Source organism: Pituophis catenifer, unplaced genomic scaffold, assembly GCF_029215685.1.
Source record: "Pituophis catenifer annectens isolate HBS135680 unplaced genomic scaffold, rPitCat1.0.hap2 SCAF_1, whole genome shotgun sequence".
Classification (NCBI taxonomy): Eukaryota; Metazoa; Chordata; class Lepidosauria; order Squamata; family Colubridae; genus Pituophis; species Pituophis catenifer.
Genome location: NW_027256881.1, coordinates 48945460 through 48972643, shown reverse-complemented (window position 1 = coordinate 48972643; position 27184 = coordinate 48945460). Strand labels below are relative to the sequence as shown.

The following is a 27184-nucleotide window of genomic DNA, read 5'->3' as shown; positions in this document are numbered from 1 at the left end:
TGTCACGTTGCCGTCATGTAACGTATCGTGATGTTTTTTTCCCTTTGCGGAGCTGGGGTGGGCATGGCCTGAGCATGACGCATCCAGCCCGTGGGCCACCAGTTTGACACCCTTGTTGTAGACTGTCATTTTGTTAAAGTTGACAGTATGATTTCATTAATTTACTACTGTATGCTGTACTTCAGATCTTTGATAAAATACCAGTAATACATTTTGAATAATAAATACAATCCACAGCATCTTATACATGATCCCTATTTTACTCATGTAATTTAAAATAAAGAACTCAAGAATTCTTATATCTGTCTTCAAAGAATATGCTCTCCTAATAATTGTGTCTGTCATTTCCCAGCTTACACAATCTTTAAATGTCAAAAATAGAATTCTACACTGCATTACAAAAGTGACTATAAAATAATTTATGTACAACTATGATGACTTGGTTATCCTTTTCATAATACTCCATATTGATTAATTTGCCCTTTTACCATTACCAAAACTGAATTTATGTTTCTGTGAAATTATTCACAATAACATTGAGGAATCTCTTTTTGGTTTATTTATCCATTGTTCACATTCCATCTTTGTATGGGTTAGCTAAATCACAGTTTGATTTGTTTGACTTGGGCTAAGTGCAAAGCCATCAAGCTGGTTTATTCAACAAGCCAGCATTTTCTATGGTTTAACATGTAAATCAGTCTATGTGAAGATTAAGTAGGAGCAAAAACTGACTCTTAATGGATCACTTTATCTACAAAGCCATTTTGTTTCCTATTCCTATTCTAATTAAAATTATAGATTTTCTACCCCCACCCTCGCCACAATAAAGTCCCAAGTAGCGCGGGGAGAACATGACACATTTTTTTTCTGTATCCATGTCTTCCCAAGCATTTCTCACAAGAGCCCCTGTCAAACCTAGCTTTCTAGACATCATTTTTAGGAATAATTTTCTGAAGTGACAAACACTATAGGGAAATCTGTGCTAACGGTTAAAAAACCTACAACTGAGTTATTTGCAGTACTGTCATGCTAACTTCCAACTCAATAAGACCAAAGAAATCTCTGGGGAAGACTCTGCTAATAGCTTCTCACTGACCTCTTTGAAGCCGTCTTCTGCTGAATAGTGCACAGTGGTGAATATGGCAAATGAGGTGTGAAAGCTCTGTGGTATTCCCTCCTCACTTAAAAAAAACCCTATGATTCTGACTCACTAGAAAAAGAAAAATGGAGCTACACAAACTATTTCTAGTTTCTGCCCTAGAATTCTCTCTTCACCCATGCATGATCCATAAGCATTATTAATTTTACCAGATCCCAAGCTTATGAGCAAATGTATCATTTGTTATTCAGCCATCCTTAGCATTACATTAATATTTTGAATCATTTTAATGTTTCATTTTGCTTTCTTCATATAATTTTAATCTTGGTAATGAGGATGGCATGCAAATAAAAAAGAAAGGATTTGCTGGAAAGAATCAGGTTAGATGAATATCATGTGTAATATTTTCAGTCCTATGGGTTTTTTTTCCAAACTGGGCAGATAATTTGTAAAAATCCATCTTCCTAATTTCCCTTTGATGATAATAAAGGGAATGTGATATTTATGATATTTGCTTTGATACACAGACAGGGGTGGGTTCTAAATTTTTTTACTACCAGTTCTGTGGGCGTGGCTTATTTTGTGGGCGTGGCTTGATGATCATGTGACAATTATTTAGGATTTAGCAGAGGTACTGGTCTACCAGGCTTTTAACTGCATTCAGAGCTGTACCGATCTACCCATTTATTTTTGCAGGCACTGATCTACTCATGTATTTTTGCAGGCACTGATCTACTCATATATTTTTGCAGGCAACGGTCTACTCATTTGTTTTCTTTTACCACTGATCAGCTGTAGGGCGGCCCTTTGAAGCCCCGCGGCAAGAGTTTAAACAGTTTTTTTTCCTCTAGCCATCAGCTGGGACTCAGGAGGCAGCAATAGATTGGGGGTGGGGCCAAATAAAAGGTAAGAATAACACGGGTGGGTGGGCGGGATGGGCAGAACCGATTCGGTGATGTCATATCGTCATCACTACTGGCTTGGCCGAACCGGGAGGAACCCACCACTGTACACGGAGATTATTAACCTTGCTTAAAAACAGAATATTGTATTAGGAAAGAATATGTTTTTTGGCTGATGGTTGCCCAACATACAGAAATATACTAGAAGCAGAGTTACCAGTTCTCCAATGTTCTGCTAATTGGGCAGAGTCTAGAGTTCTTTTGAGCACACAATCTTTTGATTCAGGGACAAAAATATGTAACATACATAAAAACTTTAGCTACTGCAAATTCTAACAGATGCTTAACAACAGCTTTAAAATACATTTTAAAAAGCATTCATAGAAATCTTTCTTCCTCATAACATAGAAGTTAACTAAATGCTTGCAGAACATGAAAGTAGCCAATTCAGGCTGAACAGATCATATTTCTGTTATATGTGGAAGGAACTAAGCATTTAAAAGACTTTATTTTTATACAGACATAATCTATTGTAATTAGTCTGGGAAAATAGGACATTAACCTATAAGGTTTAACCATGTTGTAGCTTGTCTAACTATGGTTTGCTTATCTAAACTTATCCAAGAAAAACTTTTTGTTTATTTTCCAACTCAATTTTTTTAAAATGGAACATTGAAATAGTTTGCCTATCATTTATTTGCCTTTAACCATGAACTATTATGTGTGAATCTAAAAGCTTATTGTTAGTTTGTTTCTTTGTGCAAGGTAAGTCACCTATCAGAAAACAAAAACAGTAAGAAGCAAAAACAGATAGCAAAATGAAACTACTCTACAGACTAATCTGCTCTTACTGGTATTTTCATTTCCATCTTTGTTTGTTTGACAAGAGCCTGTTCCCACCTTCCTAAGCCTCACAAATCATAAAGCCTAGCTTCTCTACTCCTATTAGAGGAAAGGGAGATTTAAAGGGATCACAACAGTTATAATAGCATCTCAGCTTGAAGACATGTACAAAACACCACTTCACTCCCTATGGGATACCTTGACTTTTTCATCCCCAGAACTGGAGATAAATACCTAGCAAAGTGGAGAATTTTTATTTCTTTTGGGAAGAATATCTTCTGAAAGTTATTGTCTTTCTCTGGGGTTTTTTTTTTGGACATTCCAAATCATAACTGCAAGATCCAACAGAGACTGCAGATAGGTATTTCTAGTTGAGATGTCCTTCTCATACATAGACCAATCATTATAGTCCTTAGGATTATAAAATTTATATAATGTATACAAGTATATGCTAGACATGCCTAGCTCCCTCATCATCCTTCATATGATTTAACTTCCAGATCCATTATTATATTTATTGCTCTTCTTTGCACATTTTCTAGGGTCTCAGCATCTTTTTTGTAACATGATGATCAGAACTATACACAATATTCCAAGTGTGGCTCACTAGTGCAGTATAAAGCAGCATTATCACTTCTTGTGATCTTGATGCTATCCCTCTGCTAATGCAGCCCAGGACTGAGTTTTTTTGGCAGCTGAACACATTTCTGTCTCATATTTGAGCAGTGGGCCACAAGGACACCTAGATCTTTAAGACTGTTGAGCCAGGAACCATCTATTTTGTACCTCTGCATTTGGTTTTTCCTACCTAAGTGTAAGAGCTTACTTTTCTCACCACTGTACTGCATCTTGTTGGATAGGACCCAATGCCTAAATCCTTCTGGATCTTGAGCCTATCTTCCAAAGAAATAGCTATTCCTCCACTTTGTGTCATCTGCTAGTTTGAGTTTCCTATCCCTTCAAGATCATTTATGAAGATGCTGAAGAGTACTGGGCCCAAGACCCCATGCAACCCTCCATGTAGATAAGTTCCATTGAGGACTACCTGCTGAGTACAGTTGGTCAGTCAACTGAGAATCCATCTTGTGGTGGTTCTGTCAATCCCACATTGTTCTATCCTACCAAAAAGTAGGTTGTTGTCCACTTTGCCAAATGCCTTGCTGAAGTCAAATTATATTATATCCATGGCATTTCACTTCTCCTCTAATTTAGTTATCAAAAAAAGCAATAAGTTTGTCTAGCATTATCTGTTTTTAACAAACATGCTGGCTTCTATTAATCAACTTGTTCATTCATAGGTATTTTGCATGTACTCACAAATCCTCCATTTGATTATCTTTTCCAGGATTTTCCCAGGTATTGATTAGCCTATAATTCCCTGGATCCATGTATATACATCACATAATAATGTTCAAAGTTAATGAATTTATGTGGTTGCATTAGTAGCTGTCCAGGGCCACATGTGACCAGTGGGCTGCGGGTGGGCTGATCTAGAATAAGTACAATGTTGCTATGAGACAGTTCTGAGTGATACATATAAAGTCCTTTAAAATTAAGTAAATCAGCTTTCCAAAACATGTGGTGGAGTTCTCAAGTTTGAGATCAAAGCAGTAAATCAAGTTTCACTGATATTTAAATGACTATGGACACTTGCCTATGCAGGTCTAAGAAAATATCCTAAAGAAAGATCCACTGTACTTTGTGCCTACTCAACATTCTTTATAACAAGATAGCATTGCTTCAGAAGTTGGAAGAGGAAAGTTATCTTTGTTATTTTAATTATCCCAGAAGAAGATAAGAGTTGATTCATAGAGGCCAACTTTCACAGATAAATTAGGATAGAAAACAGCCTCCAATGCATGGTTAATTCTACATCAATGCATTGTGCTACTCCTTCCATTACCATAGGGCAGTGATGACGAACCTTTTTGGCACTGAGTGCCGAAAAGGGAGCACTTCGTGTGTGCATGCTCAACTGGGCCGAGACCAGGAATAGGAGTTGCCCATGGGTATGCAGTGCGGGAGAATGTACTTGTGGTTTCTTCAGGTTACTGCCGGCAAGCTTCAGGTTACTGCTGCACATGTGCATGTGCCAATCAGTTGGCCAGCGCACATGCTCATGGCGGAAAATGGAAGACCAGCTTTTCTGATTTCTGGCACTGACGCAAGAACAAAGGCCAGCTGATCAAGCATGCACGCCAGAAACACAGAAGAGGAACGGACGAGACTGCACATGCCAGGCGACATGACTCCGCATGCCACTTCGGGCATGCGTGCCATAGGTTCGCCATCACAGCCATACGGTCTAAAAATTACACTTGAGGAAAAGATCAAATTGACTTCCTATGAGGACTGATCAGTGCTTCAGATTCAAATGCAACATGTTTCAGAATGCTCAGAATGATGCACACAACACCTGTCTGCAACTCCTTAAACCAAATGTGTGCTTTCATGGGATCACACTGCAGTTGTAGAATGCAAACCCACAATCCTGAAAAAAAAAAAAAGTGCTTTAAGGAGCTTCTTATGTCATATTTCTTTCTTACTTCTTACATTACATTAAATAACTCCTGTCTATATGTTAGTAGCAATCACTGTACCTGAGACCTGTGACAAAGTTTGATGCCATCAAATTGGACCCAACTCCTAGCGACTATATGGATAAAAACCTTCTATCACAGCAATCCACAACTTTTTCAGGTATATTTCAGTGATTCTCTATTTACATCTTATGTTCAGAGTAGGTGAGTTTCGGCTTGCTAATCATTGCTTTAAAGGAACAATATAGTTTTCTTGCAATCCATGGTTCTATTATTTTTTCAAAATCCTTAATTCAAATTCGAATGTTTTTGCATTCACTTTTATCCCAATATATAGGTTCATAGCCCTACACTACCACTGAGAAAACCATGGCTTTAACTATTCTGATCCTTGTTGTCATAGAAATATCCTTCACCCTTATCTAAATTTGTCGCTGCCTTTCTCCCTTGGATTAATCTCCTCTTTACTTCTCTAGCATGCTGTCTATCTTTATCTATTATTGAGTCTCAGAAAACAAAACAATATACCACCTTCACTTCTTCATTGTCAAATGTAAATTCCCTAAGCAGGCTAGTTAACATTCCTTTAGTTTTCTTATTAAATATTAACCCACATTTTTCACTATCTATTTGTGCTTTCCTAAGAGCAATTCCTGAGCTGTTCCTTTCACCAAGTAAGTGAAAATCTAGTCTTCTAAATCTTTGCTTTCAGTTAACATATTGTGATCTGCATATTTTCAATTCTTAATGTTTGACCTCCAGTTCTGAGTCTACTTGTCACCGCTTAAAATTTTACTATGTTTATATTCATTGTAGAGTTAAACAAATAGGTAACATTAATATTTATCTCATTGTCTTTCTGATTCTGCACCCTCTTATTTCTCCAAATTCAATTTTTACAGTATCTTCTTTTTCATTGTAATAGTAGGTGCTGCTTAACTATGTTTTAAATTTTAAAAAAAAAACTCTGCATAATATTGATCATATTGAAGAACTGAAGCTAAAAAGCTACTAAAGCCTTTATGACAATGATTGAAAAAATGTGCATACAGAACACATATATGATTTGTTTTACTTAGTATATATTCACAGTATGAGAAAACCAGATTTGGGGAGGGGAACATAAATGCAAAAGAATAGAGAGATTCAACTGAAATATTTCCTAGAAATGGAAATGCTGAATCAACACTGACCAATGCACTTCATCATAATTATCAGGACATACTATTGCCAAGGGATTTATAAAAAATCCCACTCAGCAAATAATTGCCTTGCTGTTAGGAGATAGTCAAGAGTGTTAACACACTGTCACAGACCAGAATTTAGTCAGATATTCAACATTCAATTACTCTTGCTGAGAACAGAAAAAAACATGATAGTTTTTCAACCACTACAATTATGGCTCCACAAGAATTCCACTGAACATTCCTGCTAATCTCTAGCTAGAAAAGTGGGTTATAGCTGTACTTCTGATGGGAGATATGATAGAAGAATCATTAAAGATGGGGGAGATCCTGATGTCAGCAGATCATGCCTATCTGACCAGAAGAAGATCAGAGGAAAGGAGACCAGCATTCTGCCAGTCTGAGTAATCACTGGTTAAGGGACTAAGGGATTTAGGGGCAGTTGAGGCCTAAATTAGAAGAAATTCCCATGGCAAGCAAGAAAATCGTTAACATAGGGATGGCCTATTCTAGAGTTAAATTAATTTAATGTAATCTTTTAACTTTATCAATATTCAAATGTAATGATAAAACAAAATTAACAGAATGTCTGTATATAAAAATGGAGAGACATCATTATCTGTTATCTGTGGGAAATTTGACATTTACTTTTCTACTCAAAACCTAAGGATTGATCTAGGATTCTGATTGGATATGTAATATTTAAATTAAATGAGCTTTTTGTCATGCTTATTACAATCGTATTATCCCAAGTAATAAAAGGGATAAGCAGATATGTATTCTTATGCTATTTACAGTATATCTTTTGAGCTGCCTAGAATCTGGAAAGTTTTGCTACTTGTTTACATGAACATGATGCCTTTTTAACTCAATCTAAATATGGCTATTAATGTTGATTTTTCCCCTAAAGAGGAGCATTTTCATAACAGATTTGCCAACATCTAGAAACGAGTAAAGAAATAACTAGAAGTCAGCATGGGTTTGTTAAAACCAATCTTATTTCATTCTTCAACATACTGATTAAATCAGTAGACGAGCGAAATACTGTGGACATAATATACTTAGACTTCAGCAAGGCCCTGGAAGCGCAGCAGACTAAAGCCCTGGTAGCGCAGCAGACTAAAGCAGACTAAAGCACTGTTATTAACATCAGCTGCCTGCAATTGCTGCAAGTTCAAATCTCACCAGGCTCAAGGTTGACTCAGCCTTCCATCCTTTCTAAGGTAGGTAAAATGAGGACACAGATTGTGGGGGCAATAAGCCAACTTTGTATAAAATATACAAAAGTATGAAGGCTATTGCTTAACGCATTGTAAGCCGCCCTGAGTCTCCGGAGAAGGGCGGCATATAAATCAAAAAAAAAAAAAAAAGGCATTCAACAAAATAGACCACAACCTATTTCTTGGTAAGCAAGAAAAAAGTGGGATAGATAACATCACCATCAAATGGACTTGTAACTGGCTGACAAACAGTACTCAACAAGTAGTCCTTAATGAGACTATATCTACATGGAGGGAAGTAAGGAGTGGGGTACTATAAGTTTCCGTCTTAGGCAAAGTTCTCTTCAATATCTTCACAAATGACTTAGATGAGGGAATAGAAGGGGAACTTATGAAATTTGTGGATGATACTAAGATGGCAGGAGCAGTCAACACCCTAGATGATAGGCTCAAGATCCAGATGGATCTTGACAGACTTGAACACTGGGCCCTATCTAACAAAATGAAATTCAATGTAGAGAAAAGTAAAGTCTTACACTTAGGCAAGAAAAACCAAAAGTACACATATAGACTAGGTGAAACCAGGCTTAATAGCAGTAACTGTGAAAGGGATCTTGGAGTCTTAGTGGACAACCAATTAAATATGAGCCAACAGTGTGCAGTGGCAGCCAAAAAAGCCAATGCAATCCTAAATTGCACTAACAAAGAGATACAATCAAGATCAAGTGAGGTACTAATACCACTCTATAAAGCCTTAGTAAAACCACATCTAGAATACTGCATCCAGTTTTGGTCACCACACTATAAAAAAGATTTTGAGACTCTAGAAAGAGTGCAGAGAAGAGCAACCAAGATGATTAAGGGACTGGAGGCTAAAACATATGATGAACAGTTACAGGAACTGGGCATGGCTAGTCTAGTGAAGAGAAGGACCAGGGGAAACATGATAGCAGTCTTCCAATATTTGAGGGGCTGCCACAGAGAAGAGACGGTCAAGCTATTTTCCAAAGCACCTGAAGGCCAGACAAGGAATAATGGATGGAAACTGAACAAGGAGAGATTCAACCTGGAAATAAGGAGAAATTTTCTGACAGTGAGAACAATCAACCAATGGAACAGCTTGCCTTCAGAAGTTGTGGGAGCTTCATCATTGGAAGCTTTCAAGATGAAACTGGACTGCCATCTGTCAGAAATGGTATAGGGTCTCCTGCTTGGGTGGGGGGTTGGACTAGATGACTTATAAGGTCCCTTCCAACTCTGATAATCTGTTAATTTTATCGATGTTCAGTCAGATTTTCCTAGAACCAGTCACATGTAGGGAATGCTTGTTGCTTAAGGCTAAGATCTGCTTGTTTGATTTATTATGTACAGATATCTTTCAGTATATTTGAAAATTTCTTTTGAGTTTAATAATAATTGTATTTATATAAGGGATATAATGTGACATTCATCTACCTAGACATAAAATTAGATGAGTCAAATTTGCTTAATAAAAATGTAATTTAAATTTTATATTTTTATTTAGATATTCAAATTCCATGATGCAAGGGAGGATTCTACTTACCTTTACTACCAGTTCGCAACGGGAGGTTCTGCGCATGCGCAGATCACCAAATGTAACGTCAGGGCAGGTGGGCAGAGCCTCCCATTTTTACTACCGGTTCTCAAGAACCGGAGAGAACCAGGAGCAACCCACCATTGCCATTATGTCTCCATACCTACAAAGTTCAGAACTGTACAAGCCATGGTGTTCACTGTGACATTCTATGGAAAGTTGGACTTTGAAGAAGCAGGATAGGAATAATATTGACATTTTTGAACTTTGGTATTGGAGGAGATTGCTGAGAATACCGTGGACAGTCAAGAAAACAAACCAATGGATCATTGAATAAATCAACTCAGAGTTTTCACTAGAGGCAGAAATGACCAGTCTCAAATTATCCAATTCCAAAGACACAAACAGAGACTTAATGCTGGGAAAGCTGGAATGAAAGAGAAAAGGATAACCAGCAGCAAAATAGATGGACTCAGTTACAATGGCAATTAGTGCTTGATTTGGAGACTAAAGAGAACAGGTTAAGGATAGTCCGTCAAGGAGAAACTCTATGCATGTGCTCACTAGGAGTTGAAAATGACTTGATAGCACAGAATCAATCAAATATTTTTTTTTTATTTGCTTCCTTTATGTCTCCAGATGAACAGCATTTTATCTAGAATTCTTCAACTACCATTTAAATATCCACACTAGAAAATTGCATTTTGTTGTTGGCATTTTCAAATTAAGGATCTATTCATGTCTATATTTCAAAACACACTGAGAAAAAACAGCTTTTAAAATTATAATCTTCTGCCATTATGTTGAAATAGCATTTCATTTTTTTAGTTTTAACATTTCTCCAGTTACTCCATCTACACTTACAGTATTCCCACTTTTCAAAATCCTCCCAATATTTATATTTATTTTCTTTTAACATTTAAAAAATAATTTTATAGAATTCCTTCTGATTTCATTCTTTATATCACTATTTTTCCGTCACAAATCTCTAAAATATTTCTCCCCAAATTCTTTCATCACTTTCATTTTTAATTTCAGTCATTCTACTGGAACATCCATATTTAGCTCTCTTCCCCATACAAAACCAAAGTTCCATTTCCATAAAAAATGAAGTTAATTTAACCTGCTTCTTTACTCTGCATTTAATTTAAATTTTTTGTTGCTTGCTTTGGCTACATTCTCTTTAAAAATTCTTTTCATATCATTATATTTTTTTTTCAGCCCCATTTTTGCAGTGATCATTCTCTTCCATATACATTTTCTCATATACCAAACAACCTTTTTACACTTTCCATCAGTATAACTTCACACACTTTTCTGGCATTCAGTAACTTAATTCTCTATACTCAGTTCCATGTAGCTTCCATATTCTCTTTCCTTGCATTTATATTCTACTTATTTTGTTAGAAGATAAATCTATCTTTCAATATTTTTTCATTGAGGCTTCATATTTTCTTTCTTACAGTTGTTCTACTTTTACTCTTCTTTAGGCATTTTTTCAGTACTTCATAAGTGAGCAATCAACTAAAATTGGATCAACAGTCATTTCCTCAAAGTCTCCCCCCCCCAAAAAAAAAAAGAGGAAGAGAAAACAAAACTGAGCAGAGTTTAGATTTTACCTGATTATATATCCTGTACTGCCATAAACCATTTTATCGATAATATACTGATTACTTTTACTGGATTATTTAAAAGTGAAAAGCAATGTGAGCACATCATTTTTGTTTTCAGTTTTTGAAAGCCTACTTCAATGTAGCTATAATAAATAACTTAGGTGTTTTAAATTCTAGTTTAAAATCTGTTTTAAACTAGAAATAGCTTTCATGCAGGGTCTAGCTTAAAGGACATTACTTAATAAAACATCAAAACTAATATTTTGGCTATTTTTGTAGTTCTAATGCTACAACTGCTGTTGATAAAAGCATTTGAATCAATATTTTTAATAGATCAACATTTTTGAAAAGCAGAATCACAACATAAACTTTACTGAGAAAATAAGGAAAGACACCTATATAAGCCCCAAACGCAAGAAAAAGAAAGATTACATTCATTTGCTACTTTTGTTCATTCAAGGTCCAAAACTCTATATAATATATGTTCAGTTAATGAAAGCTTTAATTTTAAAGTGTAGTTTACTAATTATAGTGTTTCCTACTGTTTTTATTTTAAAATGGGTTATTTGTTTTCCCATATTTGATTTGTCATAAAAATAAACTTTTTATGCAGTCATTACCAAAATAATAAAATAGGAATAGTTCATGAGGAAAAAATGGTTCATATTTTTGTTAACAAAGTTCCTTTTGTGTCTAATAAAAATAAATAAAGAAAAATATTAAATAAATTCAAATTATCTTTTTCAAATCTTGTCAAATCAACAGAAATAGGTATGTAAAGAGAGATTTTTTTGGTACTCTATGGGTACATTTTTCAGTGCTATTATCTTGCACAAGGCAACCAGTAGGTGGAGCAGATAACATAATTTATGACTTGGGAAACATTGGCAAAGATTTCATAGCAGGTTTCTTCATAATTACAGGGATCATGAAGAAAGAATTTTCTTCAAACAAAGGAAGGCTTAAATGTGTTAGGTGTTACTTGACTAGTTATTGAAACCACAGATAAACGAAGAACGTTGATTAAAAGCTCAATATTTCATAAGTATCAAGTTTTAGAGCTTGTCATTTATTTCTCCAGGCATCATCTCACATGTAATGTGAGTTTTAATCAAAGTACAATTCTGATTCTATTTTTAACTTCTTTTCATGCTTATTTAATATCAGCTTTAAGCACACTGAAAAATGTAAAGGAATATAGAAAATCTGTATGCTATAATGGATGCAAATAATTTCATTTTTTTTTTTTGAATAATATTTGCATTAACATGCTGTCCACAAGATCATATTGAATGTGTAATACCTTTCAATTTTGCAAAAATAATTGGGCATGTGGGGGGAGGTTAAAACTTGAAATGCCAGTTCTTAAGTAGTATCTCAATGAATACATTATATTTTCAGACACGATCATGATTTTTACATGTTTATTCCTCAAACAGCTAACAAATGAAAACTACACTAAATTTATTTTTGAACTTTTCTTCCAAACCATGTAAACCATATATTTTTTATTTCCACATTAACCTTGAAGATGCTGATCTTCTGTCCTGAGTCCAGTTTTCCATTTTTTCCCTACTATTTAGAGGTTATTATATATTCTAGTTAAAGTTTTAAAACAACATGATGTGTTTTTTTGCAGGGTGATTATTTTCACAGTACTCTTTCTGGCAGCATATGAATAATTCATTCTTAATAATATTCATGTACTAATTAGTCTTTTCTTCTGTTTCTTCACAAACAAACCTTGATTTCACTAAATTTACAATTAAAATAACTAATTTCTACTAATCAGTTCACTTTCCCATAATTAATTGCCATGCAGCTTATATAAACAAACTCCACCATTACTTATTCATGATTGATGTGACAGAGAGAAAAAAGAGGGCGAGACAATTTTGGTTATGAAAGCACTTGGCATTGTGATTGATCCTTGATTGTAGGAATGACACTTGTTAAGTAGCAAGTGCACATGCTATAATAAAAAAACCACTAATATTCAATAATAAATTTACTTAATAAAGATTGAAATAATTGTGCTGCATTTCCTAAATATAAATAGGTGGTGCCTACAAACATTTATTCCCACCGATGAGAAATCAGGATCAAAAAGAGGAACACTTCCCACATCAAACAACTTTTCAGAATTGAAACGTGTTTCTGAGGGAGTAACTAGATTTGTCTGAATACTTTCAACAGCAATAAATGAGCAATGAAAGTAATTGTGCGGAGCCTAAAAGAGCTCTCCAGAAAGTTTTTAAAAGACATCTTAGACTTACAATTTAATTCAAACACCACAGCGAAGGAATGTAATTCTGACACAAACTTCAGTTCAATTAAAATTTTTAAAAAATCAAATAGCTCTTTGGCTTAATAACTAGCTTTTGACAACTGAGATAACACAACAATAAGCCAGTCAAAATGAGTTTCTAAAGTGAGGTTATGCCCTTCCTGTTGTGTTATCACAGTGGCAGATCAAACTGCTGACTTGGGCTCTTTCTGCCAGCCGTGCTAATGCTGTCTCTATGAAGCTGCTGTCACGCAGCAGTCATGGTACCTGCTCTCCCCTATAGAAATGCACTAAATTGAACTCGAAGTAGTGCCTTTGTGATATCTTTTCAACAAGTCATGTCCCATTCAGCCTGCTAGTTTATCTTTGTCAAGCTAGGGGTCCCAGTGGTTTGCATGAGCTGTCAGGGACAGGTACACCAACCTGCTGAGTGCTAAGGAGGTAATGCATCTTTCGAGCTAGGTAATCCTTTTTCTTTTTTTCCCTTTCAAGAGCTTTTTTCACCTCTTCTTTCTCCTTCATCTCTGCAAACTCTTCTAGTTCTTTCCTGCATCAAAACAATTTTTGCATATTACTTTCTTTTGAAAAATAGATGATTATTAAAATAAAGAACCCCTTTTTCATAGCCTTTCTCTCCCAGTGATGATGATATGCTGACTCTGTGTACCGTTTATTGAAGTCATCAACTTCAGAACCTGCTAAGTCAATTTAGCAATGCAGACCTCGTACTGTTAGAACAAAAGCAGGACAGCCGCATTCTATCAGTGTGCTGTAATGACTGACCTTTCTGTGTGATTCAGCTACATGCATGTTTTAGATGTTTAGCAAATGGAAGACTGGAGTGTCACAGATAATAGACATGAATATTTTTTTATCCAGATTAAAAAGAAGTTTCCTAAGAAACTAGATGTAAGGGTTCTAATTTCACTAATTCTGAAATATAAACTAATGTTCTAATTTTAGGGAAAAACTAAGAAAAAGAAATAAAATATTCTATGTAATGTTGAAACATGAAGGAATCATCAAGTACTGGCATATTTTTGGAACATTACAACAGAGTACACAGATCTTAAAATGAAATATTTTAGATGAGTGTGCAACATATATGTAGCAATAGTTATAGGCAATTGTTGTAGGGCTTGCAAGCAAGGAAATATCTGTCTCCTATTATTCAATAAACCTCTGACCATTTTTCTGTCGCAGAAGAAAAGAAATAGAAGAAATAGAAGAAAGATAGGATAGAATTCTATGGGAATTTGACATTATAGCTAGTTTATAAACGAAGAAAAATTAAAATAGCAGGACTGAGAAAGATCTTTTCCAGGGGCATTGTAGAACTACTCCTTGATCAGATGAATTCAGGGTCTAGTTCAGTAAAAATACAATCAGAGGACATCTTGTGGATTCTCTTTACCTCTTTACTCATTAACTTTTTTCTATTTTGTATTAAAATATTGTACAGAACATTTATAGAAAAATTGAAGTGTCTTGAAGATTAAATGTGAATACTACTATTGGTAATACTGTATAACGGCATGCTGCTCCCCGCACACATATAACCGTACACATACATATCAAAGTAATAGTTTAATTAACATTTGTTGGTAGTGGTATTAAGAAAGAGCTAATTTAAATTAACCTTGTATGTGAAAGACATAAATTTTGTTCAGTGAAGTATGTAGATTTAATAAATGTTAATTAAGTATGTTATGACCTTTTTCTGGGCATCTTACATAAAATACAGTATTAAAAATAATTCACTTCCTGTAGGGTAAATATTTATAATACTTCAACATATTCCAAATCAATTAAAAACGGCAGATGCAATCCATATTCTACAGAACTTAATAAAAAAGTCCCTATTATTATTAATAGGCATCTGTCTATATCTGGTATATTTTAATAGCTTTATATTATCTAGTATATTATAGCTTTAACAGAGTTAATATAGAACTCTGAGAGCTAAAGAAGCTTCTTGGATGAGAAGTGAAACGTCTTCAAAGAAAAACCAGAAATTCCAGTTGCCTCTTGAAAAAGCACCTTTGAAACAGAGTTTTTTCTAAGCACATATTAATATTATCACACTTATCATTGATCCTTGATCTCTGAATGTACTAATCACTTTTTATGTACTTTCTCAATACATTCCCATCCATCAGATCATTATTAAAATAATCAGAATTATTTTTCTCCTTATATATTAACTTGCATTACATTACATTAATTCAGAATATTGCAGAATCCTTCCCAAACCTTATCTCTGGTTCTTTATTATCATAATTCACTAGAACATGAAACTAGCACTGAAGTGTGGATTCCAACTTTCATATCCATCTAAAATCTAGATGATACCAATTCATACTTTCTGACCTTAGCATCTAGACCTTTTTCTTTTTCCTTTCCCTGTATATATTCAACTTCACTTCACAATTAGACTACTTTCATTCAGTCTTATTATAACTTTTTCCCCTTGACTTGCTTCACAACAGATCTATTTTTCATTTCATTAATTAATTTTAATTAATTAATTAATTCATAATATTTACCATTTACTTTTTTTACATTCCAAGTTGCAATGTTCTAAGAGCCAAGGTCATCCCCAAATGGGCCCACATATACTGATTGCTTTGCTCATCATGACATATGTCAATTAAGCCATAGCACATAATACTTCTAATAAAATTGATAATATGGGAATATATTATCAGCCTTAACAGAACCAATAATATAGACAGTATTTCCCATTAATGATAAAGATAGCTCTGGTCAGTGATAGCATCGTTTGAACAATACATTGTAAGCACAACAAAAGCTTGGGTTTACCTCAAGCATTCTTATATTATTCTATGCAAGCTAGGATCTCTAATCGAGAAAATTAACATAGTGCCCAACTTGAAGGTACTGTATATGGAGAAAATTGTAAAATAAGGCAAAAAGAATAAACATGGATAATATCACCTTATTTTTTAAAAAAAGTTCTGAAGAATTAAAGCCTTTAATTAAAGATACAGGATCAAATATTTCTTCAAGAGGTTGAACCCACAACATAATACTGCATCAGACTGCAAATTTCCTATGTTCTGTTGATGAGGAAGGGTCAGAATGGGGTACTAATAGCTAGAGGGAAATACAGATTGAGAGGGCCTTGGATAAGATAGACTCACTATAGTATTTTGAATGTCGGCTGGCGACCCCCAGGGGAAGGGCCTTCTCTGAGGCAGCTCCTGCCCTCTGGAACGATTTGCCCCCGGAGATACGAAGGATATCGGATCTCCGGGTTTTTCGCCGTGCCCTAAAAACTTTTCTTTTCCATCAAGCAGGGCTGGCTTGAAACACCCCCCCCCCTTTTTTTAGTCTTTTTTAGCTTTTTAAATTGTCAAATGGGTTTTAGTTTTCAATGTTTTAAATTTTTGGGCCACAGTTATTTAATTCTTTTAATAATTTTAAATTTTGTATTGATATGTGTTTTAGTTCTGGCTGTGCACCGCCCTGAGTCCACTAGGAGAAGGGCGGAATATAAATTGAATTAATAATAATAATAATAATAATAATAATAATAATAATAATAATAATAATAATAATAATAATAGAATACTCACTTTTACCAGGATTTGTAGAAGCTTCACAGCTAACTACACACTCATGGCAGGTGGTAGAATTATTCAAACAAATATTGAAACATGTGTGAATCAACTCTGTCTAGCTGAGAACTGGAGCATATGCAGCATGCTGCAATTCTAAATATTTCAACTGCTGTGATGAGATATATTTATGTCAAGACCACAATGTGGGAAAAATTCTATCAAAGCTACATAACACTCTCTAAAAATCTACATGCTGTTGTATCTTTTTTAAAATTAAATATTAACCCATGGCGCATAGTATATGAACACATGCTAAGAAATCTTGCACATTTTCCCACTAAATGGTCAAGGTAAAAGTAAAACAAACAGAAATGAATTAAAGATAGAAGAAGATATATTATTCTGTTTTGATCTCAGGATTTTTTTGTTGTTATTGCCGCTTACTGTTAAAGGTTCCTTATACAATATTTCATACAAGGTTACTTATGAAACATACTGACATTTAAAAATCACCATGCTTTGCTTTTGCAGCAGTGTAATTTTTTTTTCAACGTAAGATTAAATTGCAAAATAAATGAATTACTTAGAGTGGCATGGCCCCCATTTTACCACACTTCTCTTGAAAATTGCTTATTAATATGAAAAAAGAAGTTGGAAAATAGCCTGTTTTACTTTATGCATAGCCTTTTGAGGTCTTAGTGCCTGAAGACCGGGAGTTCCTGCACATTTTAGATTGTGTTGGCAAGTGGGTACACTGACCTTTTTGACCTGCATCTCAAGGCTATTATTAATCGCTAAGTAACCTGGTAAAGCCAAACAAATTTGTTTCCATTGAAAGGATCTCTATCTGTGTCTGAGAATTTGTGCCGTACCAAATCAACCTCATTAACTGTGTCCACTTTTGACAAAGAACTAGGAGTTGGAGAGACTGGTGACCTTTCTTTGTCCTTAAAGAGCACAGCTCAGCCCTAAAATGTGAATAAAATGAGCACTTTTGTAACAATATTATTAAACATAAAACATGCTCGGGTTTTTAAACAATTACACCTGTCAACATTGGTGCACATATCTCTTAATTAATAATTATCTTTTTTTAAAATGCTCATTAGTCTTGGAAACCACTATCACTTTGAGTAGCTAATAAAAAGATACATAGCTGTACATATTTCATGGACATACTATTTTTGTATTATTCTTCATAGATTTTCCAAATATTCTTTATTAACTGTGAAAACTTACACTATCCCAAAAGAAGTGCTTAATAACACAAAAGAAAAAAAATGTTATGTATAACTATCATAACTCTAACATTGATTATATATAAGAATTGAGAGTCTTTCTTTGAATGTGGAATATGGACATTTCTTATAAAATATCCAAGTTTTCTGCTTGGAAATCTGATGATAATCCACAAGCCTTTTCTCTTTACATTGATTTTAATTTTTTAAATCATAGTATAGGAAGAAGAACAATATATATGTTCCCACATGGACATACATACAACATACAATATATATCTAAACTATTCTAAAGTATCATGAACTCTTAATCACAATGTCTCAATGATAAATTATTAAAAAACATATTATGTTATTCCTCTACTCCATCTCACCCCGGAACAATATAAAGCTTGAATTCTGCCAGGGCAATCTACTAAATAATAGCTTTTAATTTTGGATATCATTCAAATGTACAAATCCAAATTATTTTATTTAGTTAGGAAATTTATATGGCTATGTATGGGCAACATATAAATAAACAATAACAAAGTCCATAGTAAAAAAGCCCATATAGTTAAAACCAACAATAAAAATTAAAAGACAATCAAGAACCCAAATTTCTCTGACAGGAATTTCAGTCAATATGGACCCAATGCCCAAAGAAAGAACCAAATTTTAGTGCCTTTCTGAAAACTAGCAGGATGAGGGCTAGCCATGAATTGGTGGGGAAAAGGGATGTCATTCTAGAGAGCAGATGATGCAATGAAAAAGGCTCACTTACTATGTCCTATCAGTAACATTGTTCCAAGAAAGGGACCCAAAGCACATTCATCTTACTAAAGCATGTGGAGAAAACAAGTACTGTTGGAATAAATTAGCAGAACTAGAATCGGTAAATATAAATTTACTACATCATCCTTCCTCAGTCTGGTTCCTCCAGATGCACTGGACTTCATTTCTTTTTATCTCCTAGCCGTAGAAGCTACCAATCATACTAACTGTAGAGGAAAGGAAATAAACACCTTGTTGAGAAACAAAATAGTATATAGATTTAGTTATAGAATGGACATGACGTTAGAATAGATAATACAGAGATGTGAGGGATTCTCTTTTTCTATAAGAGTTGTAGACAATAGTGATTTTATATAATTTCTATGCTGTTCAAATCAAAAATCCTAGGAATCTTGGAATAATTTAAAGGACTAAATTTAAATTTAAAGCCCTAAAACTGAAAATTGCAATAAAAGCATAAAATATACAACCACAGCCAACATATTAATAGCCAGGTTTAAGAATTAAGATATAAAAGCGTAATGGAAGAAAATCATTTCAAATTTCTTCTTAAATTCCAATAAGGAAGAGATTATCTTTCTTTTGGGGTGAGGAAAACTATTCCAGAGAATTGCGACAGGAACAAAAAAAGTGTATTTTTGAGTATTCACCCCTTTAGCTTTATCCCATAGCATGTCCCTTTGCAGGTGTTCTAATCTTGACCCAGAACTTAGCATTTCTATTCTAAGGAACATTGACCAAAGGAAGTTAAAGCAAGAGTTCAGATGTTTTAAAAGACAGCGCCAGGAAAAGATGCCATCCATTACAGTTGCTGTAACAACAGGATTCAAGCAGTACCTTGTGTAACATTTTCTGTCACACACCAAATCCTTAGAAGAAAGGCAAGTGTGTTCTTGTTTGTAATTTAGGGATCTCAACATCTGGCACCCCATCTGTTTTAGCAGAAATATTTCTAGGATGTACATTAGCTGTATTGTTTCCAAGAATCACCAACTGGAACATCATTTGCAATGCTATTAGATGGGTTCTAGTGGTAGCTTTCTGATTAGAAGGGCTTTCTTCTGACCATGCCTCAGTAACAAAAGCCAGCCAATCAAACAGTCTGAAGTCAGACCATGACTCAAAAGTAGCTGAACAAACAACATCCACACTAATTTGCATCACATAAAAAGGTATTTAAAGACCAGTGCTCTGACAGACGAGCACAATTCAAAGCACACTAATGATGTCTCTTCAAAAGATGACGAAACGTTTGCAACCAAATTGCCAAGCTCAGAGCTCAGACCAACAGCCCAACTACCAACCCAAGCTACTTATATTCAAAAACATTTCAGAAAGGCTTTCTATTTCACACTTAATACAAGGTCCTGCTCAAATCCATGTTTCCACTGTTGCTGTTGCTGTTTCTGGATAGCAATTTTTCCAGGTGCAATTCAAGGTGCTGGTTATTATCTTATATCTCTAAAATGGCATGGGAAAAGTTAACAGTTTGGTATTACCTGAGGGTACCTATGCATTCCACCATATCAGATAGGATGGATGCATGTCAGGTCCCTTCCCTTAAATGTTGCAATCTAGTCGGGTCTGGAAAACATGGCTCCTCTGTTGCTGACCTTGTCCTGTGGAACCGTTTTACTAGAGATCTGGCAGGCCCTCGCCCTCCTTGTCTTTCTGAAGCCTTGAACAGTTGACTTTTCCATAAGTGTTAAGGTAGCATGGAACCCAATAGGACAGTGTGATGATGTATGGGACAGTGTTGCCCCGGTATGCCATGAATTTTTATTGTGTTCTCATTATTTTTTATACTGATGGTTTGGAGACTTCTGTTTTTACTGTTTTGTGTACAGCCCATTTGTTGTGGTTGTTATACAATATGGAGGCTATTAAAGCCTAAATAAATAAACAGTCTAATATCTTTTTTAAAACCATCTAATTACTGGCCATCATATGTGAAATCAGAAGTTTATCTATGAATTTAGTAAAGCATTTTTATTGAAGATGAATCTGTCCCCATTAGTTTCAATAGATGGTCTTGACTTCTGACATCAAGAACATGATCTCCTGAAGTGCTCCTAGTGAAATATTCACTAAACTCTTGACGCTTTGTTTTCTTTCAATCTGCTTTTCTACCTGAATAAATATTATTTTTCTGCTTAGCTTTTGTTCTGCAAACAAAATAATTTCTGTGTATTTACACTCTATATAAAACACACATTTCCTATCCATCTCAAAAAAATAGTGGATTGTGACAGTTCAATTATCCTGACAATTACTTAGGAAAATCTATAGCAGATTAATCTGATCTATTATACAGCTAGACTAGATGGGATTAAATTGCATGGTTGGCCATTATTTACTAAATAGCAGCTAGGCATAAAGGTAAATTAAAAACATTCTCTCTGTCTGGTATTCATGTATCTCTTATATGGGCTTGATCTTAAACCATCCTTATATTGGGGCAAAAATGTGCTATGGGGAAGAGAGTATAGAAACCAAGATGCAGTAAAGCAGGAATTCTCCAAGTTTGTAGTACCATGAACTTCTAAAATGATAAATGAATGTGTTGGTTGTTCCTACTCTAAAGGTTCCTGGAGGCCTAAAGTCCATATTAATCCCCAGGTTTTTCTTTAATGGCCTTAAAAAGCAATACCAGCACCACATATTTAATCTTATTTATAATGACAGTTTTGCAAATAATTTTAAACCCACACACTTAACTTCTATGAGAATGGATGTTTATTAAACTTATATCCTCTTTTTATTAGTATATCAACACATTAAATCATCTAGGAGTTAGATAGAATTAATACATAAAAAGAAATGTATTATTAAGGTGATTCATTTTCTTCAATATTATGTGTATTTTATATAAACACACGCATGCACACCCCACCCCACCCCACTTTGAGCTTCCTTCAAGCCTACTACAAAATCTGCCAAATTATTGTGTAAACCACTTCCTTCACTCCTACTCACATTTATCACCTCCCTGCAATGTTCTCTCTAACTTCTGATATGCTGCATGTGGAGGGAAAAAAATGTTTTGTGCAAGGTTATCCCAAACCAAGTATAAATTTGTATGCCACAATACAAGAGTAAATTACATATACATGTAAAACTGACATGTCAAAATATTTATGTATTTCTTAAAGTATAGAAACTGGAAAGTATAATAGCATGTCCCATGCTTGAAAGTTTTGCCCTCAAGTGGTTGCGCATTCCGGGCAACTGCCCTCTGCACTTTCTTTGGCAGCATTTTCTAGAAGTGACTTGGGAATTATTTTTTCCTAACTGTCCCAAAGTCACTTGGTGGCTTTCTGACCAAAGCAGGAATAACACTCAGCATCTCTTGGTTTTCAGTCTAACACCTTAACTACCATACCAAACTCTTCTTCTTCCTAGCGTACTCCCGCTAGTAAAGGGTCCACTTAACTACCATGTGGCATATGGTTCCACATAAATATGCTAATATATTACAATATAAACTCAGTAGTCACTGATAACTGCAAGCAATATTGGGTAACCATTTTTCTTTTTCCTTCCTTCCTTCCTTCCTTCCTTCCTTCCTTCCTTCCTTCCTTCCCTGCCTCCCTCCCTCCTTTTTTTATTGGATATTGTAATCAAAGAAAAGTTTTAAAGACAGAAAACAGAGGTATTCTAAACATATTTACACTTTAATTATATGATTTTAAAATGGATTTTTTTATATGAAGTTAACAGCAATCATGGAGTTGTATATCCCAAAACTCAAGATATATGAATTAAACCATTTTAGAGAGAAGAGAGAAACACATTCAATATGTTTTGGAGGGAAGAAGGAAATTCAACCTTTTTTTGGAGGGAGGATAAAAATTAATTTAACCGATTTTGGAGGAAGGCACTCCTTTCTGTACTGGAAACTCCGGGTTCTGGAGCAGGTTGGCTACTATGCAGATTTGGCTATCAGCCTACTGTATGTCATGAGAATAGAATAGAATAGAATAGAATAGAATAGAATAGAATAGAATAGAATAGAATAGAATAGAATAGAATAGAATAGAATAGAATAGAATAGATAAAGCATCTACATTGATTTGGACCAAGGAATGGATGGAGCTAAAAAAAAAAAGATTGCTAACCCTAGAAGGATTTGACCTACAGTGAGGATAGCATGCATTCTTGTGGGAGGGCATCAATAAACAACACAGATACTTCCAGAGACATACGGTCAGGCAGTCATTATACCACACATGGCAGGGTATCAAAAAAGCACATTATTATAAAATCCCAGAATGGTTATCGACCATGGAGGCTCAGATTTACCCAAATGCCATGGACAGCACCAAAATGAAAACCTACAAGGACTTACTAAACAACCAAGGAGAGCTAAGAACAAGACAAGAACTGCAGGAGATGGGTACAGACATTGACTGGTGGCTCTACCTACAAATAAAATCAAGATATCAGAAGGATTTGACCTAATTTGAATTCCAAAAAGGCCAAAACGAGCTAGACAAAATCTTACAAGGACCACAGGATAAATTGATTAAAAAAGTCTACAACTATTTGCGAGCATATAAATTAGAAGAGGAGGTAGTCAAGGACAACATGTTAAGCTGGGCAAAGAATTTCGGCCATAAGATAATAGATAGATAGACAGATAAATGGGAAAAATTATGGACAATAAACTACAAATTGACAATGTCTGTACCTTATAAGGAAAACCTGCTTAAAATGTTTTATAGATGGCATCTCCCCCTGGCCAGGTTGGCAAGAATGTTTCCTAACACATCTTCAACATGCTGGAAATGTAAGCTACACAAAGGAACCTACTATCATACATGGTGGACCAGCCCAAAGGCAAAACAATACTGGCCAATGATCAAAACACAAATAGAACAAATCACACAACATAGAGTAGAAATGAAGCCAGAAACCTTCCTACTAGGCATTATATCTGGACAATATGAAAAGGAAATAAAATACCTAATAATACACATAACAATGGCAGCACGCATAATTTTTGCACAAAGTTGGAAGAGTAATGACACAGCAAGCGAGGAGAGAGTAATTAGTAAGATTATGGAATGTGCAGAAATGGACAGACTCACAAAGGAACTTCAAGATAAGGACAAACATGATTACTATTTAGTATGGGATAAGTGGTACACTTGGTTGGAAGATAGGAAAAGGAAAAAACAGGACTAGGAGGTGGCCAGTGGAATCTAAGATAGATATAGAAACACAAATTATTTACCGTAGGCCAATAGTGACTTAAAAAAGCTTAAACACAACATAAAAGACCCAGTGAGGGAGGAGTCAAACATACAAATGAGAACCATATAACAGACTACAGTTGCGATAATTTTGATAAGATTATACCTGATTTCTTTTTTGTGTGTGTGTATATGTTTTGTATGTCTTGTTTTTACTTGTTTTGTTTTGTTTGTATCTTTAAATAAACAAAATTTCAAAAAAAAAAAGAATAGAATAGAATAGAATAGAATAGAATAGAATAGAATAGAATAGAATAGAAAAGAAAAGAATAGAATAGAATAGAATAGAATAGAATAGAATAGAATAGAATAGAATAGAATAGAATAGAATAGAATAGAATAGAATAACAGAGTTGGAAGGAACTTTGGAGGTCTTCTAGTGCAACCCCCTGCTTAGGCAGAAAACCTTATACCATTTCAGGCAAATGATTGTCCAATCTCTTCTTAAAAACTTCAAATGTTGGAGTATTCATAACTGTGCTGCAGCACAGACTGAGAGGGAACTCCTGTCATGTGGAGTTCCAGTTTAGCTAGCTGTGGCAATACCAAGCAATCCCTGCTGCTGGAGTTAAGTCAAAATGGTGAAGTTGTGCAGAATTCCTCATGAGTTATGATCCCGGAGTTTTATGGTGATTCATGACTAAATTGGCTATTATTTAGTTTTAAAATGTAATATTAATTATGTTTTACTATATTTTTATTTTGTTTCGTATTTCTCAACTGCATTTTAATATAGCTCAGGCCACACTTAGGAGTGTAGTGAGCCACATATCTGACACTCCTCCTCAAAAGTTAGCCACTTTGGACAGGCTTTGGATAAGATGTGGATCCAAGATTAGAAACTGATGCTGAATTTGTATTAGCTATATATCGTAGAAACTGATGCTGAATTTTTATTAGTTATATAGTATCAAACTTAAAGCATGGAGTACTAACTGAAATCAACCACGGTGTGTACATAAGTGGAATTTGTCTTGAATTGGCATCACCATTATAACAAGGTTCCTATAGACTTTATAATACCATCTACAATCATGGTTGATACTCCCATGAAAAAGTATGGTATCAAGATGCTTAGTTTTTCATGAGAACTTTCATACTGACAGCTCTGATTTTATTAAGAAAATAACTAAACACATAGAAAACGTATTGAAAATGGGGGAGGGAGGCTAGTCCTTTCTCCCATTCTCCCTTTCTGGGTTTATAAATATATTGTTTTCAGAATCGATTACTGATCTGGGATTCAAACAAGATGCTATACCTTATGTGAAAAATATAAACCAAAGTGTGGCTTAGTGTTATAAATGAACTCAAATTTATTCTTCTTCATTAACAGAGTCAAGAGAAGAGTTACAACTCAAAACTAGAAAAGCCGAATACATGTTTCATAAATGACTGGGAAGGAACAGAAAGTAAAACTGATAGTACTTAGTATTAATTAATTGATTCAGTATATTGTTCCTAGTGATGAAATGAATTTATTTTTATTTGTATTTCATTATTCTTAACTGTTCAACTTCTCAGAATTCTTTTAATACAGTCATTCAAAAGCAATGTATAAAATAGTTTTAATCATCTGTTAAAACGGCTGTTGCTAAAATTCAGAAAATGCTTATAAAAGCACTACAATTATAGTTATCAATATTAATGTAGAAATATTCCTTCTTTCCATCATTTGTCTTTTCAGATTAAGACTTTGGCTCTCTTACTCTAGGCCTTAGATTAAGCCTGTCCCTGTCTGCAATTTTATAATAACCATATCACTATAATTTAATCTTACAACCAAAACCCTCTACTTTGATAAACTAAATATATTAATATATAATACGTAGGTAATCACATTTATACTCTTAATTGATACAATATTTATGATGCTACACGTGTCCTTGAAATAGGGACACCAAAGTATAACAAACCAGGCTAGCTGCTGGAGTTCATAAATTTTGCTCAGCTTTGGATGAGTTCAAAGAATTGCCATGTAAGAAAAGCCTTACAAAGGGAATTTATCTGATTATGGCAATAATAATTACCCAGCTGTTTATTGCAGATAGAGAAATAATTCATGTAGGCAATAGGCCGTGGTGGCAATGACACTCCACATTTAGTAAATATGCAAACTGTTCACTTCTAATTAACCAAGCTAGAGGATGCCCTTATTAAATGTATAAACTAAAAGTGCTTTCCTGACAAGTGATGAATTGTTACATTGCACAAACTCTTGCCACAGAATTATTGGAGTGAACTTGGGGCTTAACTTCATTAAGAGATCTTGTGGGATAGTTAAATGAGGATGGACAGCATAACAAGGCCAGCCTGACAGCCAATGATATGTTAGAGCTCAATAAAAATGCACCTTTTCCTTCTTTTCTCCTTACTGTACAGTTGATTCCACTTTAGATAAAGGAGGAGAGTGTAAAATCTATTGCAATCACAGTATAAACAGTCATTGAAATTTTAGCGTTTGAATCATGAACTCCATAAACGAATGCTAAAACATTAGCCTCCAAATTATTTCTTTACTATTCTCTAGAATGGTTTCATTAATGGTAATATTGCTCAATCTTGAGGAAATAGTTTTGAATTTTGACAGAACCCGTAATTATCCCTGAAAGATATGTATAACAAATGGAAAATAGTTTGTGTTTTTATTTGCCATTCCTTAAGAGACTAAATGGCCCACATTAGACCTTCAAAGGTAGTTTGTTATCTAAGCTTATCTTTCATATTTGGAAAATATACCACTGTTAGTTAAATAAAATGAAATTGGTGAAAAACACTTCTGGTTGCAACAAAAAATCTACTCCTAATAAGTACTTTTGATTGTAAAACTTTCAAGTCTAACTTACAAAGGTGTTTCCTAGATCCATAACATTGGAATTGGCTCTTTACTCTTCCAACTTAATAAGTGCACAAGAGTTAAACAATTATTTTTACTGAAAGATGTTTTCAATAAATGCTTTTCTATTACAGTTTTTTCTCCACATCATTTAAAAGAATATCTTAAAGAAATGACATTTTGAGCTTATCTATTATTTTTTCCAACATTTTAACTGAGTTCAAAGATTTTGCTAAGCTACAATATGTTTTGTT

At 34.4% G+C, this 27184-nt stretch overlaps 1 protein-coding gene across 1 annotated transcript in view; it reads right to left on the bottom strand.

Moving 5' to 3' along the window:
- Positions 1–27184, bottom strand: part of SPATA17 (spermatogenesis associated 17) — a 92124-nt gene that overhangs the window by 43895 nt on the left and 21045 nt on the right. The window contains exon 6 of the mRNA XM_070949050.1: positions 13667–13790. Coding sequence (XP_070805151.1) covers positions 13667–13790 — 124 coding nt within the window. The remainder of the gene's footprint in view (positions 1–13666; positions 13791–27184) is intronic.